General features: G+C 38.6%; 1 protein-coding gene across 4 annotated transcripts in view; it reads right to left on the minus strand.

The window, feature by feature from the left end:
• Nucleotides 1-1,631: 1,631 nt before the first annotated feature.
• LOC133876751 (ATP-dependent DNA helicase homolog RECG, chloroplastic) overlaps nucleotides 1,632-18,725 on the minus strand; it is a 48,332-nt gene continuing 31,238 nt past the window's right edge. For all 4 annotated transcript variants that reach the window (XM_062315010.1, XM_062315000.1, XM_062315016.1 and 1 more), the window contains 9 exons: nucleotides 18,122-18,211; nucleotides 17,776-18,009; nucleotides 13,726-13,797; nucleotides 13,360-13,512; nucleotides 13,104-13,247; nucleotides 10,395-10,550; nucleotides 6,393-6,476; nucleotides 4,426-4,998; nucleotides 1,632-1,947 (listed from right to left, as the gene is read on the minus strand). In XM_062315010.1, coding sequence (XP_062170994.1) covers nucleotides 1,855-1,947; nucleotides 4,426-4,998; nucleotides 6,393-6,476; nucleotides 10,395-10,550; nucleotides 13,104-13,247; nucleotides 13,360-13,512; nucleotides 13,726-13,797; nucleotides 17,776-18,009; nucleotides 18,122-18,211 — 1,599 coding nt within the window. In that variant the 3' untranslated portion in view covers nucleotides 1,632-1,854. The remainder of the gene's footprint in view (nucleotides 1,948-4,425; nucleotides 4,999-6,392; nucleotides 6,477-10,394; nucleotides 10,551-13,103; nucleotides 13,248-13,359; nucleotides 13,513-13,725; nucleotides 13,798-17,775; nucleotides 18,010-18,121; nucleotides 18,212-18,725) is intronic.

Raw genomic sequence — 18,725 nt, forward strand, 5'->3', positions numbered from 1 at the left:
CATACGAATGAAGATGTCATTTGACCCTTAGGCCATTGACATGATACCATTTATTCTGAAGTAAGCTTATAAAATTTAACTTAATTGTACAAAGCTGTGTAATAACTTAGCATTATTTTTTATTTTATTAGTTACCTACTAACCTAGTTGTACCTCCTCTCCTAATTTCCCTCTCGAGGAAATGAAGAATTGAAAGGGAATGAGGAAAGTCCAGAAAACCCTCACTTTATTGATGGGACATTTTGATCCCCTTTTCCTTTCACACCTATGGTTTTGGTTCAAGAAAATTAGCTGGGTATCAGTTAAACTGGTGATAATAAGAATATTTTCACCATCGAATCGAACAAAGTCGGTTAATTAAGCCAGCTATGAAAAGGGGATGAGGAAGGTCCAGAAAGCCCTCACTTTATTGATGGGACATTTTGATCCCTTTTTCCTCTCACCCCCGTGGTTTTGATTCAAGAAAATTAGCTGGGTATCAGTTAAATCGGTGACAATAAGAATATTTTTACCACCGAACCGAAAAAAGTTAATTAATTAAGTCAGTTAAATGTCAGTCGATTAAGTCGGTTAGTAATGGGCTTTTTATATTGAGCCAAACCTATTTTTATATGCCAAAAAAATGGATTGTTTGTGGGGCCAAAATGGATATTTTTTTAGCTATACAAATGTTTATTGGACATGTTTTTGGGCAAAACAAGTGATCATAATTAGGTTCAATTAACCGACAAAATAAAAATTTTGCCGCTTGTAACCAAAGGTCAATAGGCGATCGGTAGGCGACAATCAGATATTCTGTGCACCCCTATTTCCACCACGCTTTTTTTTTTTTTTTTTGTTTGGTAAAAACCAAAAAGAAAAGAAAAAGGCATAATTGCCTAAACCGAGGAACCATTTGTTACTTGAGCAAAACTTAGGGCTCTGATAACCAAAATTAGAAACTCAATCGGGTCCTTATCACATAGACAAGACTCAAAAACTTTGAGACAATTATTCCTATTTCTTTTGCTTTAATTGACAATTACTCTTACTTACATGCACTTTGAGAAGTAAGAGAATCAATAAGATAAATGCTTCTAAGAGATAACGTATGAACTTTTACGATAATTAAAGAGTTATAGTTTAAACTTAAGACCTTTGACTTTGGTACCATATTAAATTATCACTTATTTCAAAAGTTTAAATTTATATAAAAAGGTAAATTTGATCATTTAATCAACACTTTAACACTCTCCCTTACGTATGGCTCAAACTTCTTTTTAATAAGTAAGGCTCAACACGTGGAATGTTTAACCGAAATTTAGATAAATAGTAAAGTTAAGGTTCGAACTCAGGACATTTTGCTATGATACTATTTAAAATAATTACTTATCCCCAAAACTATGGCGAATAGAAAGAAAGTAAATCTAATTATTTAATAGATACTTAACAAATGTATTGATTTCAGTTAAAGTTCTTATAGTCATGCTGGCGTCGTGGTTGAAAACCTTTAACCAGTGGTCCAGTACACAATTAATTATCAGAACAGGTTGAGTCAGACTACCTCATGTTTGATTCCGAACTGAATTTAGCAGTGAGCGGTTGCTTGCAATGTTCTAAACATCACTAATAAGAGTACTCACACAGAGATCATCAGTCCAGATTGTTTTAAAAATCAAAAAAAAAAATAATCAAATAAATTAGTACGGCACAGGTGGAGTCAGGACTAGCACTACCACTAATGCTTTACACGGAAACAGCAACCACAAAACCATATGATAAAAAATACGTCTACAAAAGCAATGATAATCTTAAGACCAACATACCCTGACACATGTTGAGCATGGGACAGACAAATTTCAAGATTTTTACAAGTCAATCACCCAGAAGACAAAGGGGCTGTCTCATACTAAGCTCTGATTTGAGTGCCATGAATTGCTCCAAATCATGAGAAGCACCTAAAATTTTCTGCATTGAACAAACCAAAGCTTATGTTACACATGGATTTACAAAGTGAAACAGATTCCAATTATACACACTTTATTAATTACATCACATCATTTGCCAGCAGCATGGCTCTTCAAAGAAAAAAGACAGAACTATCACTATGAATCTGCATGAAAGCTTATCCAGAAAGACTAGGCCAATTTCTGAAGTGAGCAAGTAAACGAAACCTCAAACAGCTGAAAAAGGAAACCCCAAAACACCAGTTTCATGTAAAATTGAAAATGGAATATACAAGCTAATCAACTTTATATGCCCCGGAAATTGGACCATTGTCCCCTTCACTCGATGGCCACCACATAGGTAAGAAATTAGTGGAATTTCATCAGGTGGCACCTTGTCTTATTTCTCTAAGATGGCTCAAGAGTCATACTGTACTGCTCCCCAAGACAGCACTAGGAACTTCGTGAACAACAATACATATGATATATTTCAGCGACAGGTGAAATATGAAACCAACCAGTAATCGAAATATCATTAAAAAGCGAAAGCAATGTATACAAGAGAAACACTTAACTAGAAGGAAAAAAAAAAAGAAAAAAAAAAAAGAAAATCATGAAAACTAAGCACATTAGGAAAGACAAACGCAGTTGTCCAAAAGTAAAGAGTATTGAAGAAAAAAGACTTGCGATCCTTAAAACTTCTATCATTTTTTTCCTTCCAAAGACACTACAAAAGGCAAGGCACCATCTTCCACACAGTTGGACTTTGAGTGCTACCAAATAACCCCTTCCAACAAGCAAGTCTACTACTCAACTAGGCATAACCCAAGTCAGCCTAACACGACTGAAGATAGCATTCAATAAGGCATAAGCAACCTCACAATGGAGAAGAAGATACATAGAATCCCCATCCATCTTACATATACAACACCAATCAACCACAATGACATGTTGCTTCCTAAGGTTATCCATGGTAAGAATCTTTCCTAATGCGACTAACCAAGCAAAAAAAAGCAACTCTCAAAGGAACCCTATTCCGCCAAATACTCTTCCACGGGAAGGGGGGGTCATCCTTGCAAACAAGGACATTATAAAAGGATCTAACATCGAACAACCCTCTTTATTGTTTTTGTATCACTACTATTACTCTTCCCATCCCCATTATGTGTCTGTTTCTGTCACTACCACAACAACTAACTGTTGCCACCGCCTACGACCACTGCCATTACCACCACAACTCCACCACCCACCATTGCCATCACCACCACCTTTACTATCATCATCACTATCATCTACATTATGACACTATACCACCATCATTACCAACTCTCTAATAAACCATCACTGTAACTGCTATAATATATATTTTCTTAATTTTTAATTTTTTAGTAAGTAATCGAAATTTCATTAAAAATGGTAAAAGGCACAACCCAACACATAGCTAGAAAGGGAAAAAGATAAAGAAAAGCTTGAAAATCATGCACATTAGAAAAGTCTAAATTAGTTGTCCAGAGGTAAAGAGTATTTGAGAAGAAAAACGTTATTTCCATCACCGTCTTCTAATGGTCTTCCAAACTTCTATCATTTATTTCCCAAGACGGCACCATCTTCCACACTGCTGGCCTCTGAGGACTGCCATATAACCCTCTCCAACAAGCAGAAAAGTCTACCACTCATCTAGGTATAATCCAATACAGCCCAATACGATTGAAAATGATACACCATCATAGGGCACTAGCAACCTCACAGTGGAGAGCAATGAAAGTGGCATTAAGTCTTTTTTCAAACTTACTTTTGGCATGAAAATCATGGAACTCCCCCATCACATCTGCTTTAATCACCTAATAATTATTTTGAAAATTCTACAAAATTTTCAAATTATCATCCCAATACAACATAAAATCTTTTGGATAAAAGTCCTAGCACAATGCACCTTCTATTAGCCTCCAACCGAACAAAAGCAGATCTTCTACAAGTTCCACGTGAATGTTCAAAGCTCTGAATCATCCTCCTTTTCTCGCTTGGTTTGTACTCTAAAACATACGCATCTTATTACTCCATAATTAGACCCTAGCCTGCATATTTTTCAGGCCTTTCCACCACAACCCTAATCCAAACAATCCTAATTCCCCCCAAATAATTGTTGCCAGAGAAAATCCTGGGACCTAGAGTTCTGTTTCCAGCCACTCTTTGCCTTTAACATTCAATCTTTTGAAATCCAAATCACTCTTTCCAACCTGTACATCTAATACCTTGAATCTTGCTTACCCATTTCCTCCAAAACCCCTTCAGAAAGTCGTAAGCATAATTAAGATAGCAAACTTGAGTTATTTCTGTTGGAAAACGAATTTATTAATTTCAAAAATAAATAAATAAATAAAAGAAAGAGAAGAAAAGAAAGAACAGGGCTATCAAGAGGTAGTAAGCATAATTATGATATTCGATTATTTCTAGGGAAAGAAAAATAAAAACAAAAGGGGATTACAGAAGTAATGTTTACCAGTGCAGCAAGATGTGCTTCTTGCAAAATATTCCCATCCATTTCCAATCGCGCAATAGGAAACTCTGGAAGGTGACCTGACTGTTTTTTACCAAGCAAGTCACCAGGTCCACGTAAAAGGAGGTCCACATTTGCCAAGTAAAAACCATCTGATGATTTCTCTAGCACCTTCAATCGGTTTAGGCTACTGGCAGTAGATGCCAATAATAAACACTTAGATTTCCTCTGTCCACGTCCAACTCGTCCTCTAAGTTGGTGAAGCTGAGCTATTCCAAACCTCTCAGCATTCATAACAACCATCATAGAAGCATCTGGAACATCAACACCAATCTCGATTACTTGTGTGGAAAGTAGTATATGTGTTTCTCCAGATCTAAACCGCTTCAATGCTTCTTCTTTCTCATCACTCTTCATTTTTCCATGTAACAACCCACAGCTGTATCCCTGAAACCTACGAGATATACCTTCAAGATCTGAAGAAGCAGCACGAAGCTGGGGCAGCTGTTCGGATTGTTCAATAACTGGATACACAAGATACACTTTCCCTCCTATTTCTAACTCATCCAGCATCATCTGTTACATGCAAAACAAAAAAAGTAATTAACCAAAGTATAACTGCTACTCTAGGTAAATGAGCATCCATTGAAAACCAACCTTCATTAAAGAACAATTAACCTACAAAATCCTACACATACGTAGAAATACATTACAAGACCAAAAAAAAAAAAAGTATCCAATGCTAGACTTTCCAGAGATGTGATCAACAGTCCATACACATGTAGAGAGCAACACTCATGTCCATGTCTAAAAAATCAATGTCATTAGAGCACTACCAGCAGTTACTCTATATTGGTTCCCTTCCCTATATTTAGGGAAAATTTCATGAAAAACATCAAAAAACCTCTCACAGCAGATGCCCTATATTTAGATGAGGGGGTTGTGAATGAACAGTAATTCCCTATATATACATGTCTACTATTCATTCCCTATGTATTATTTTAATATAAAAAAAGTATATTTAATAGATATAGAGAAGAGAGAAAAAGAATAAAATAAGAGTAAAAAATAATATTTAATTGATATAAGGAAAGGTAAGGGAATCTATTGTGGTGTGTTTTTTTATACGGAAGCAAAAAGTAGTTTTGTTTCCTAAATATAGGGAAAATGGTTAGGAATCTGGTGGGAGTGCTCTTATAACTTGCATATCTCAAAGGGATGTTTTAGTCTATCATCATTTGAACTTACATATCTCATCTTTGAATTTTCACAGCTTCGTTGACCATATTTGTCCATATAAACTTTTAAGGTCCAATGCCAATGCTTCTCTGACTCTCCTTGTTCAACTCTTCTTTATCTCCTTGTTTGATAAACCTTAGAGTCCCTTTTACAATGATTTATGCTTGGTATAAGAGCAATTTAATGATGAACGAAATAGCAAATTGTTGACAGGTGGGCACTTGGTGATGTGAGCATCCTATGATTGGTTTAATCTCTTCTATGGTAAGGTCAAACTAGTGAGCTTCTTTCAAGCCTTTCAATGATAAAAGGAGAATGAGAGAGTGAGAGAGAGAAGTCAGCAACTCCGTAATAACTGGGGGAACCTCTTAAATATTTTTTGAAATATATTTAAAATAAAAAGGAAATAGAATGCCTCATAAAATTGATAAAACTGAATCCTATTTTACTTATTCTTCTTTACACATCTTGCAGTTTAATTCTAAAAATATAAGATAAAAACAAGTCTTTTATTTCTCAAGCGACTCATTTTTGTTTGAACTAAAGCTGATATTTCACTTATATTCCCTCAATGAGTACATTTTAAATCCAATTTCAAGGAACTTCTTGTTTGCAGTGATAGCTTTACCATGTTTCAAAAATCAATAATCAAGCTTTAATTTGAGAACTAGAAAAAGGTGAGAACCAATATTACAGAGAAGTTTGGACTGTTTACAGCACAAAACACTTACCTTGTAGACATTCTCAAAGCCATCACCATTTCCTTCAATAATGAACGTTTCAACTGGTATTCTTCCAGGAGGTAAGTCAGTTATCTGTTACAAATAAACCAACAAATCACAGTTAGCAGGAAATGATAAGTTAAATAACAAACTGTAAAAACTCAGAGGACTGTAAAGCCAATTTTATTAAGAAAATGAATAACACAATACTTTCCAATTTTCGAACCCATATCTTGATGGAATTTGTGTTGAATTTTATAATAAAATGTAAAAAGGGAATAGCAGAAACAAGAAAAATAAAGAACACAAAAATTTTGGGTGCTTCAGCCTTAGAGGCCTATGTCCACCACTAAGAAAGAGCCCAATAGAACTACATCTTTATTGAATGACTTGATTATACAATTGTGTTAGATGGTCTATTTACTATGGGGAAAATGTGGTAGGTCAGGTAGGCAAGAAAAGGTAACAAACAACTATGGTAAATACCTATAAGAAAAAATATCATGGCTAATATGGAAAATATCCTAGATATTCTAACAATTTTAGTTCAAGAAAACATCATATGTCCAACATCCCTTATAAATGACTCCAAAAAATAAATAAATAAAAAAGAGCACTCAAGACTATCTCAGATATCCTTTTCCAATTAAGGCCTAGTTTGTTTTAAAAAAAAATATGATTTCTATTCTTAAGACAAATACATTAACGAACAACTTAAAATACTACTCAAAACACTTATATGTCTTCTTCTCTAGTTGCAAGAATAATATGACAAAACTATAGTCAAAACTTTTGTAGAGGTAAAAACAAACTTATTATTTAAAAAGTTAAAAATAATAAATAAATAAAAGAAGATTAGGGAGGCCACCCTAAGTGGAGGGATGCCCTCACAGCCACACCAATCTAGTTGGGCAACCCGATGTGGTCAGGGTTGGTTGCGCGGCCACCCATGTGCTTGTTGGGGTGGCCCCACAGCCACCCCTACCTTTCTTTTTCTTTTTCTTTTTTTCTTTTCTTTTTTAATTTTTTTGAGTTTTTTACAAGTAGCACTTTACATCTGTTTGGGTTTTTCAAAATAAGCAAGTGTACTTCATAGAAAACATTTTCTTAGATGTGGACCACACCAGAAAAGACTTCTCAAAAAACAGTTTTCACCTTTATGCCTATTAACACACATGACTTATCTCCTAAAGACTCACATCCTGTACGTGAGTCTAGGGACAATCATCCTATACGACACTCTAGTGATAGAGAGATAAGATAGACTTCAATGTAAACAGCATGCAAAGATAGAGAGATAAAGATAGATATTCAAATGTATAAGATAGAGACAGACTTCAATGTAAAGAGTTAGAGTTGTAGTAACCTAACATAGTGTAAAAGCTATAAATATCAATACAAGCTCACTGAGATGAGCACGGTTGAAATACTGTACAACAAGGATGTTTGAGTGTTCTATTATGGTATGAGAACCAGCATATAGACCAACGTCTTGATCTATGTCTGACTCTGAATCCAAATCTATCTCTTTCGTAGCCTCTGTGGCTTCCATGTCTTCCCTACCCCACCCAAACACTTCCTAGTCTATTGTATTTACTGTCCCAAACATGAACCACAACCTGAATATAAAGCTCTCCAAAGGGAATTTTATGGCATGGAGAACGCAGATCCTAGCCTACATCAGAGGTCAAGATGCATTCGGGTTCCCAGATGGTTCATCTCAGCCCCTTGCCCAAATTGTTCCAAATACCAGTACATATGCTGGTGCTCCCACCACCATGGTCAATTCGGATTACCTTGCATGGTGTCAAAGGGATCAAATGATCTTCAGCGTCCTCATTTCCACGCTCACTGAGCCGTATGTTGTTCATGTTGTAGGATGTGTTACAGCCACTTCTTTATGGACCACTTTGGTCAGGATGTTTGCTTCTCAAGCTTGGGCTCGTGTCATGCAGATCTACTTCTAACTAGCCACGGTCAAGAAGGGAAATAACTCTATCACTGAGTATTTCTAGACTATTAAGACTTTGAGTGACACCTTGACAGCTGCTAGCCAGCCTCTCAACGACTTTGAGAGTGTCTCCTTTCTTCTCAAAGGCCTTGGATCTGAATTTGATCCATTTGTTACATCTGTAACAACCCGTGTGGACCCTCTATCCTTTGATGAGCTGTATGGACATCTCCTTACCCATGAGATGCGCATTGAGCAGCAACTTCCGGCCATTGATCTTGCTCAACCTATTGCAAATAATTATTCTCGGTCTCCAATGCCTCGAGGCCGAGGCTACCATGGCCGTGGATCATCTTCCTCCTATGGTGGATGACATTATTATCGTGGTCGTGGCTCTTCCTCCAACAATTGCGGGCGTGGCTCCTATTTCTCCAATGATGCTGCTTCCTCCTCACAGCCCACATGTCAGTTTTGTGGCAAGTTAGGCCACACTGCCCCCTGCTGTTACCAAAGGCAAAGAATCTTATTCTATAGGTGATTCTCAGCACAATCCACAGGCCTATTACTCTTCTCATGTGCTGCCAACTGAGGACAACTAGTACCTCGATACCGAGGCGACTCACCACGTTACTAGTGAGTTCCAGCATCTCAACCTATCAACTGAGGACTATCATGGACAGAACTAGATCCATGTAGGAGATGGAACATGTTTACCAATAACTCACATTGGTTCTGCTTCCCTAACTCTTACCCGTCCTCAATTTCTCCTTAAACAACTCCTTCGTGTTCCTTTAATTTGCAAAAATCTTCTCTTAGTTCGTAAGTTTGCTCTTGATAATTCAGTATTTTTTGAATTTCATTCCTCTTATTTTGTGATTAGGGATTGTTAAACCTGGATCACCTTCAATCAAGGCCAAATTAAGGATGGGCTCTACCAACTCCATCCTTCGTCTAGTTCTTCCTCAATAAATAAGCCCTTGTAGGTGAGCGAACCTCCACCACTCATTGGCACAAGCGCTTAGGTCATCCTGCTCTTTGCATAATTCACAGAGTCCTATTTCAGTTTCATCTTCCAGTCATCCCCAACAAGGCATCAACTTCTTGCACTGCCTGCCCTCAGGCCAAAGGACATCAATCGCCATTTTCAATTTCTACTTCCAGCATATGTAACACTTTAGATTTAATTTATTCAGAAGTATGGGGTCCTTCTCCAACTCTTTCTATCAATGGTAATCGTTATTATGTGTCATTCATTGATGCTTTCAGTCATTTTATATGGGTCTTTCCCATCCAATCTAAATATGATGTTATGCCTACTTTTCTAAAATTTCAAGGTAGAATGCTTACTTAATTCAAAAAGATTAAAAGTGTTCCAAATAGATTGGGGTGGCGAATATCACAACCTCCATACTTATTTTTAATCTATTGGCAATATTCATCGCATTTCGTGCCCTCACACGCATCAACAAGAATGCGCTAAAAGAAAACACCGTCATCTTATTGACACTCATCCTATACGTGAGTCTAGGGATAATCATCCTATACGGCACTCTAGTGATAGAGAGATAAGATAGACTTCAATGTAAACAGCATGCAGAGATAGAGAGATAAAGATAGATATTCAAATGTATAAGATAGAGATAGACTTCAATGTAAAGAGTTAGAGTTGTAGTTAACCTAATATAGTGTAAAAGCTATAAATATCAATACAAGCTCACTGAGATGAGCACGATTGAAATACTGTACAGCAAGGGTGTTTGAGTGTTCTATTAATGTCACATAATTACACTTTTTCAAACAAAAAACATCCTCCAAAACATATTAACAAACATACTCTAAATGCTCCACTAAGTTCTCAAAAACATCCTATTCATGACACAATGACCAAGCACATTTTAATATAATCAAAAGCTATACAGCCTAGTCCACAACATATATTTCATAACATTAAAAAATAATAAAACTCTATGCTGACAGATTGTTCAAATTACACATTAACTAATTTAAGAACTGCAATTCAACAAGGGATGGGATCATGGAAAAGGAAACCGTTTACGTACTTGGGTAAGGGACATATCCCCATATAAAGCCAGAGCAAGTGTTCTTGGGATAGGAGTGGCTGACATGCCAAGAACATGAGGTGCCATATGTACATCACCTTTTGAGGACCCATCCGTACCCGCTTCCATTCTTGAACTTAAAGAGGTATAATATAACTGCAGGGAGTAGCTTTCTCAGTCACCTCAACTTAGACATGAATAGAACATAAACAAGCCATAAGTTTCTATGACAAGAGTATCAATGCCAGGGGAGAAAAAAAAAATATATCGAAGTAAAAATGTAGATTAAAAATTCAAGAAACACCTTAAGCATGAATTAAAAATGGTTGATGAGGCCAAATCTGTAACGAATCAAGAAAAAACGCTAGCTACATCTGCACTATCACCCCTAAAATCTCTTATAAAGTCCAATTCCACCTAGTAATTAAGCAATGTGGGACTTAACACTCATGACTATATTTATAAACCACTCACTCTATGTGGGCTATTCCTCATCTTCCCAATGTGGGACAAGGGTGTTACAAAATGTCAATAAAAGCATAGCCAACCAAGATTCTAGGGGAAAAAAAGAATGGCAGCTTTTTCTTGGATCAATAGGAACACACCTTCAAAACTCATCTGACAGATGTCTTATTGATTGAAATCTTGGCGAGGTTTCTATCAACAATATTTTTCTTACAAGTAAATACAAGTCACAGCCCATGTGGGCCCCATTAACTCAAGCTCTACCCCTTATTCATGGAGGGAGGAGATGCCATTTGGTCCAAAGACCATAAGCTTCTATGAAAAAAAAGAGAAATGCTTCTAGAAACATCAGGTTTTAGATGAAAATAATATCAATGACACAAAAGAACTATTTGTAAGATTTTTCTTTTTCTTTTTTGTTTCCCTGGAAGATCTAAGAACTTTCAATCAATGCAAAACACAAGAGGTAGATTGGTTAATACAAGCAGCTCAAGCTGGAGAAAAGAAAGAGAGAGAGAGAGAGAGAGAGAGAGAGAGAAGAAGAAGAAAAAGAACACACACGGGCGCAAAAAAAATAAAAATAAAACAAGTGGCTATAACTGATGACTGATACATAATAGATTCAACTCCCTCCAAAGAGATATATGCCCCTCACCTTTCCTCTCCTACTTTAAACCCCAACCCTTCAACAAATTTATTAGACCAAGTTCTGAAGGCCATCCAAAAAGACCGGCCCTAGGGCTAGCCCGAACCTCTTTTGACCACCCACTCCTCATCACCCATCAAAATCTGGTCTCTACCATAATGATGTTTGCTGTAGGGATCAAACTCTAAAGGTAGCTTTTCCGAAGTTATTCAATATTGCTTGTTTTAAAAATGGTTTGTGGCAGATCATTTACAATTTTCTAATAACTCCCTTCAGTGAAACGTTAATTTTATCAGGGTGGCGCATGACTGGGAGGTGGATTTCTTTACTTCATTCTTTAACCTGTTGTTCTCCATCAGACTAAGTCAGGGAGGTAAAAACAAGCTCTGTTGGGCCCCTTCCAAGAGAGGGATGTTTGAAGTCAAATCATTCTATAATACTTTACTCCCTCATGATAGCACTTTCTTTCCATGGAGAAGTATTTGGCAGAATAAGGCTCCTTTGAAAGTGTTTTTCTTTGCTTAAACGGCCACTTAAGGGAAAATCCTCATTATGGCTAATTTAAGTGGTATATCATAGTGGGATTGGTGTTGCATATGTAAGAAAAGTTAGAAAACCGCTGATGAAACTCTTTTTTCGGTCTTTTTGGGATACAACAGGTCATGCCTCAACGAGTGGTGGATCTCGTCTTGTTAAAGAGGATAGTTTAGTAGACGTCATAGTAAAGCAGTGTGGGAGATAATAATGTCTTGCTTAATGTGGTGAATTTGACGAGAACACAACATCGGAATTTTGAAGATTGTGAGGACGGTGATGGAATTCAAGAGTTTTTTCTTCAAAACTCTTTACCACTAGACGACTGCCTATAATTGTTTTCCTATTACCAGTGCTCTTGAATTTCATTATCTTTTATCTTTTTCTTGATTGATGTATTTTTTTTTATACTTCAAATATACTTGGATTGCGCCCTTTTGCGTTCTAATGAAATTCGTTTACTTACCAAAAAAAAAAATTATTTCATGCCCCTACCACCAAGCAAAAATTTGAATCAGCAGGTAGAATGACACGCACACACACACACACAAAAAAAAAAAAAAAAAAAAAAGAAAAAAAAAAAAGAAAAAAGAAAAAAAGAAAAAAGCAATAGAACATAATAATAATTAAAGTAAAATAAGGAACTGCGATTGGCAAAAGATTTAGAGGACAAAGTAATCTCCTTTCAAATTTTGAGAAAACTACAAACATATATAAAAACTTAAATATATGCTACTGATGCCCTTTAAAAAATTTAAATCCAGAACAGCAGTAGTATGGCTAAGATATTAATCTCTCTTGCGTAAGGATAGAATTGAAAAGGCAAACAAAAGATGCACTTTTATCAGTTGGAGACATCCAGAATTTTAGTAGCATGGAAAAGACATTAGTCACTGTGCATAATGATAGGTTAAGCGTGGAGTACTATCCCCACAATCAGATAATGGATTGAAATCAAAATATTTGGAACTGCACAATGTTCTGGCAAATGTTAAATCACAACTTATATATAATTCAGTGCTTTCCAGAAAAGATATAATAGAAATTCAATGAAAGTAAACCACCTTACTGTTAAACCTTCCTCTTTGTATCACACCAAAGCGATGTTGCTCGTCCACCACTGCGATACGTAAAGCAAAGAACTCCACATTTTCAGCTATTAGACTGTGGGTCCCAATAACCAATGAGATATTTCCAGTTTGAAGACCCTGCCAACCCACAGTCTCAATGATAGAAATCTCCAAAAAAAAAAAAAAAAAAAAAAAAAAGAAAAAAAAAAAAAAAGAGAGAGAGAAAGAAAGAAAGAAAGATTACACATGCCTCACGAATGATCCGCGATTGTTTTGATGGGGTAGAACCAGTGAGTAAAGCAACTGAAGGTTTGCGCACAACCTCTTCCATATTCTCTAGCAAATTAAGCAAGTGCTGATAATGCTGGATAGCAAGCAACTCAGTCGGAACCATGAAAGCTGCCTACATGTAACACAAAGTATTTACAATGACAGTTATGTATCACAGATTATATCTATTAATGGACTAAGATTCCAAATCAATGAAGAAACAACAAATTAAATCCACAGAAACCAAATAGTATGATAAATGCAAACTGTCATAAGTACAAAAAAAAAAAAATAATAATAATAATAATAATAATAATAATAATAATAAAATTTTGCAGTGACTAACCTGATATCCAGAGCCAATAACCTCCATACATGCCAAGAAAGCTACCACAGTTTTCCCACATCCAACATCACCCTGAAAAGAAGTCACAAAACATATTATCAGATTAAAAGCCTATTCATTGTTTTATGCGCTCAGTTGCATGTGCCATGCACTTCACCAAAAAATTTATCTCTGTTAATAGAGAACCAGAGGAGAGAGAATTTGTTCTTTTAAAAAGGCAGTAATCCCCTTGCACTTTTCACCGATAGTATTTCTTCTTAATTTTTTGGGTCTTCGGCTGGTGGGTTTTGAGTTTGGGTGGCACTCTCCTCCGGCGATGGACGTTTGAGTCTTCGGTTTGCTAGAATGGAGCGGTGCTTCTCCGTGGAAGCTAAGCGTTTCTCCTTTTCGGCTAAGTCTGAAGCAGCAAACTTGCGTTTGGAGGAGAGGAGAAAGGGGTTCTGCGGGTTTTTATTCTTGGGTTTCCAAGCTTCTGCTTGGCTATTGGCTACCATCGAAGAGGCCTTGAATGCTTCTGTGAGGGATCTTGTCAAGTACTTCAGGGAGGACGTGAATGTTTTGATGGTTCGTGGGGGTGAGAATAAGTCCGGCCGCTACTTAGAGGTGGTTGTTTTCGCTGAAGGGGGTCGGAAAGGGGCTATCTGGCTCCCTGAAGGCCGTGAAGGTGGGGGCTGGGCTCGGGTTGCGGGTGAGCTGCGGAAGATGATCTCCTTCCTAGGTCCTAAGGACCGACTGCCAGACTTTGAGGCGTTTCCTTCGGTTTGTTTGTGTGGCTCGTCCAATCGGTTGGGTGGGTCTCATCCTTCCTATGCGGCTGTGGTTTGGGGGGATGCTGTCCCCCACGTCAAACATGGGTTTGCTTCTAGATTACGGGGTACGGATGTCGATCTGCGTGGGTTGGACTTGTTGCCGGTGTCGTGTTGTAGGGTGGTCGACAATGGGCGTGTGGCGGTCAACTGCTTTGAGCTGGAGGAGAATCCGCACGGAACTAACGGATAAATCCATTTCACGAGGATTGCCGTTTGATCCGTTGGATAAAGGCTTGAGTGTCCGTCCGCTGGGTAAGAAGAAGACTCTCGATTCTCACTCTGCACAAGGCGTATACTCTTCTAGTTTGAATTTGAATCTGCATGAGTGGATCCGGATTCTTGTCAGTTTAAATTTGGCTTTGGGCCAGACTGTCTGGAAATTTCTGGGCCGTTCTGTTGGGTCAGGATGGGGCCCCAAGCGTAGAAGGGTCCGTTTGGGTCGATTATTGAATAAACCCAAACTCAGAGCCTCACTCCAATCGGATACCTCTGAGTTTGCGGGTTCGGTGTCGACGACCGTTTTTGGGCGCTCTTCTTGGCCGGAGTTCTCGTCGCCGGCAGGTTCTGGGTTGGTTATGGCCTTGTCTTCTTCCGGGATTGGGTTAAGTAGCTTGCAGGAGCCCCGGGTTTCTCCCCTTTCTCCGGCGTCGGTGGTTCTGGATTCTCTTCCGGCTCCGGCTCCGGCTCCTCAACCTAGTAGCTCAAGTGTTGGTGTTTTGGTTGCTTAGGCGGCCCCTGTTAAGCCGCCCGTTCCTTTCACCTCCCCCCCTTTGCTGGTTCCGGAAGTGGTACCTCCGGTGATTCTAGTTGCCCCTGCGTTTCCGGCGAGTCCTCCGGTGACTATTGCTGGGTCTGATTCTTCCGATGGTCTTGGGTTTGCTGCTGACCCACTACCTAGAAGTTCTGGGTTCGCTCCTCCGGGTTCTGTCACCTTGCTGGTCGGGTCTGGGTTGGATCCTTCCTCCTCCTTGTCCTCTCAAGCCCCTGCGACACCAATAGAAAAGAAGAAGTCTGCGCAAACACCTGCGGTTCCAGTAGAAGAGAAGAAGTTTTCTAAAGGTTTAGAGGCTCCTAGTCGGGTACCAGAGTCTGGTGTTGCCCCTCCGTTATCCGCTGGAACGACTGAATTGGGCAAGATCTCTTCGGCTGAGAAGTTGATGCCGGAGAGGGAGCTCCCTTTGAAGAAGGTTTCAGAGCCTTCAGAGGTGAAGGATCCGCCTTTTGTTTGCGACCAGAATTGGGAGAAGGAGGCAGAGCTTTGGGAGAGTATCTCTGAGATGTATCCGGGGGTGACTGAGGAACAGAGACAGAGGCTCATTGACATATGGGGCAAGATGATAGAGCGTAAGAAACACGAAAGTAAGAGCGAGCTTCAGAATCTACAAAGTTCCGTCAATTACGGTGACATTAAAGCTTCTTCGAGGTGTAGGAAAGTCAAGGCCATTAGGTCGTAGGGTTGTATGCTTTGGGGATTCTTGTGGGTAGGGGTGTGCACGGGGCGGGGCGGGGCAGGTTTCCGCCCTTTTTGCCCCCGCCCTGCACCCCTGCGGGTGGCCACTTTTGCACCCGTGAGCCGCACAAATAAGGGAGAGTCCGTGCGGTGCAGGGTGATAAGAGGCGGGGTGATGCGGGGCGGGAGGTGCGGGTTGTGCAGGGCGGGGCATATTCAATACCTAGATCTTGAATCATGAGAAACCAAAGCCAAATTTTCTCAGATACCAAACAAATCATAGAGAAATAACAAACAAATTGACGATTTTCATAGCATCCAAACACTAAACCAAATAAAAACGAACAATTTTTTTTAAAAACTCAGCTTAATCACCATCGTGCGGCTCGTGCCCACCCCTAAGCTTCGCAACTCACCGGAATGCCCAAGTCTGTGGGTTACCTAGGGGAAAACGAAGAAGATGAAGCGCGGGGGGATTTTCTCCCTGCATCTTGATTATGGACATCGTGGCATCGTGCGGCACTAGGTTTAACAAAGAGAACTAGAGAAGAGAAATGAAGAGAAGAAGACAGAAAAGAAGAAGACTTTGGAAGGCAGAAGAGAAGAAGACTGTGCGGTGCTAGGGTTAGGGCGATCGAAGTCTCTGGAAGATAGAAGAGAAGAAGACTGAAAAAAGAAAAGAAAAGAATTGGGGGGGGCGGCGCTAGGTTAAGTTCAGGTTAGGTTTTTTTTTTTTTAATATTCATGCGGTGCGGAGCAGGGCGGGGCAGGTCCCCGGGATTTTTCAAAATCCAAACCCGTGAACCGCACCGCACCGCACAGTTTTAATAAAACAAAAACGGAATCCAACTCAAAACACGCGGGTTTGCTTGATCGCGGGGCGGGGAGGGTCGTATTGGCCGGGTTGGTGCAGTTTGATCGGTTCCTGCACAGCCCTACTTGTGGGTTGTTCGCTGGTGATTCTTCAGTTTCTAGGTTTTTCTTGGTTTTTTTGGGTGCGTTGCTTGGGTTCTTTTGTGGGGTTGTCTTTTGGGTGTTATTCAAGTTTCTAGGTTTTGTCGTGGGGGCTTTCTGTGGGTTTTTGTTCTGTTTTTTTCGGGTCAGCTTTGGCTCTCTTGTGTATACTTCCTGTGTACGTAGGGACGCCTTACGCTTTTCTATAAAATTTTACTTATCAAAAAAAAAAAAAGGCAGTAATATGCATACCTACCTCAAAAGCTTACAGGGCTACTAGAAAATCAGGTGAATGAAGAAAGGAAACACCAATAACTAGACAAGATACTATCCTAGTCAATAAAATGTGCAGGTAAGTTGGGCATGTAGGATATATATATAGGCACTGATTTGAGGGGATGAAACAACTAGGAGAAGATTACCTAGATGGATGAACATAATCCAAATCAAGATAATGAAAAGGGAAGCAGAGGATTTCATGCATCACTAGATAGACTAATAAATTAAAGCATATCTCCTTTTTATAGCTTTATTTAAAAGGAGAGGAGAGACACAAATTCTTGCTTAATATTTTAACCAAATAGATGCCACCAACTCAATATCAGTCATGACATGGTGGGCATATATTGATATATGTGGCAAGCAAACTAACTCCAATGACATGAGGAAGAAGGTCGTTGAGTTGGGTAAGTAAATTTAGTTCAAGATCTAGACATCACAACAATTTGAACTGCATTTATACATGTTTAAAGAAATATATGAGCCCGAAAACAATTAGAAACAGGCTGCAGATAATTGGAAAATGACGAGCAGCAATTTTAATGCAAAATGAAAAACCTGCAACAGCCGGTTCATAGGGATTTGCCGCTTTAGATCCCAAATAATTTCTGAAACAGCGCTTAGCTGACTAGAAGTAAGGGAATACGGAAGAGCCTTCAAAAACTTCTTGGTGAGACTGGACCATTCTTCCATATAAATAGCGTTTAATTCAGGTTTTCTATACCTGTCGAGCAACCCATCTTTCTCTATTTTTGTACCAAGACCTTCAAGCATTTGGTACAAGCGTCCCAGCTGAAAGAGAACAACAATTTCATTAGTTTGAGTCTATATGTGAACAGAGCATAACAGCAAAGTATAAACACTACCAGTGCTAAATTAGCAATGTATTGCGAATCAAGTTCACCTGCAGGTAAAAGAACTCATCAAATATAAGCCTTTTGCGTGCCAAATCAGCCTCATTTATATTCTTCGGCTGGTGAATCCCAATATATGCCTACATTGTTGAAAAAAGATATTATTCAGCTCTCCGCTGAAAACATGCACACTGATAACAAAGTCAACACCAACACCAACACATCACATATATCCCTATTACATCGTTTTAAAACTGCTAACCTATGACCAATCAAAAAATGATTCAGAAATAAGAACTGGTTCAGCACTTGAATAGTTGAATGAAACTTAAAGCACATATTGTATACAAGTTCCACAAAAAAGCATTTAAATATTGATACATTATATCAATTGCTCATAATTTAGGATCCCTAGGCTGCAATATGATTATTAATGAGAAACCTTGACCTGATATTTGAATAGTGGAATGAAATTTAAAGAAAATGTGCACAGGTCTTACTTAGAAGCATTTAAATATTGATTTAGTAATATACATTGCTCTATGTAGAACCCTTATGGTTCAATAGGATTATTTATGACAAAACTCAGCCTGATATGTCTTTTTCTAGTTGAAGCCAATAGGGAAGAAATTGCAACTTTTCTTAAGGGTTGGA

This window comes from Alnus glutinosa, chromosome 1 (assembly GCF_958979055.1).
Source record: "Alnus glutinosa chromosome 1, dhAlnGlut1.1, whole genome shotgun sequence".
NCBI classification, from domain to species: domain Eukaryota; kingdom Viridiplantae; phylum Streptophyta; class Magnoliopsida; order Fagales; family Betulaceae; genus Alnus; species Alnus glutinosa.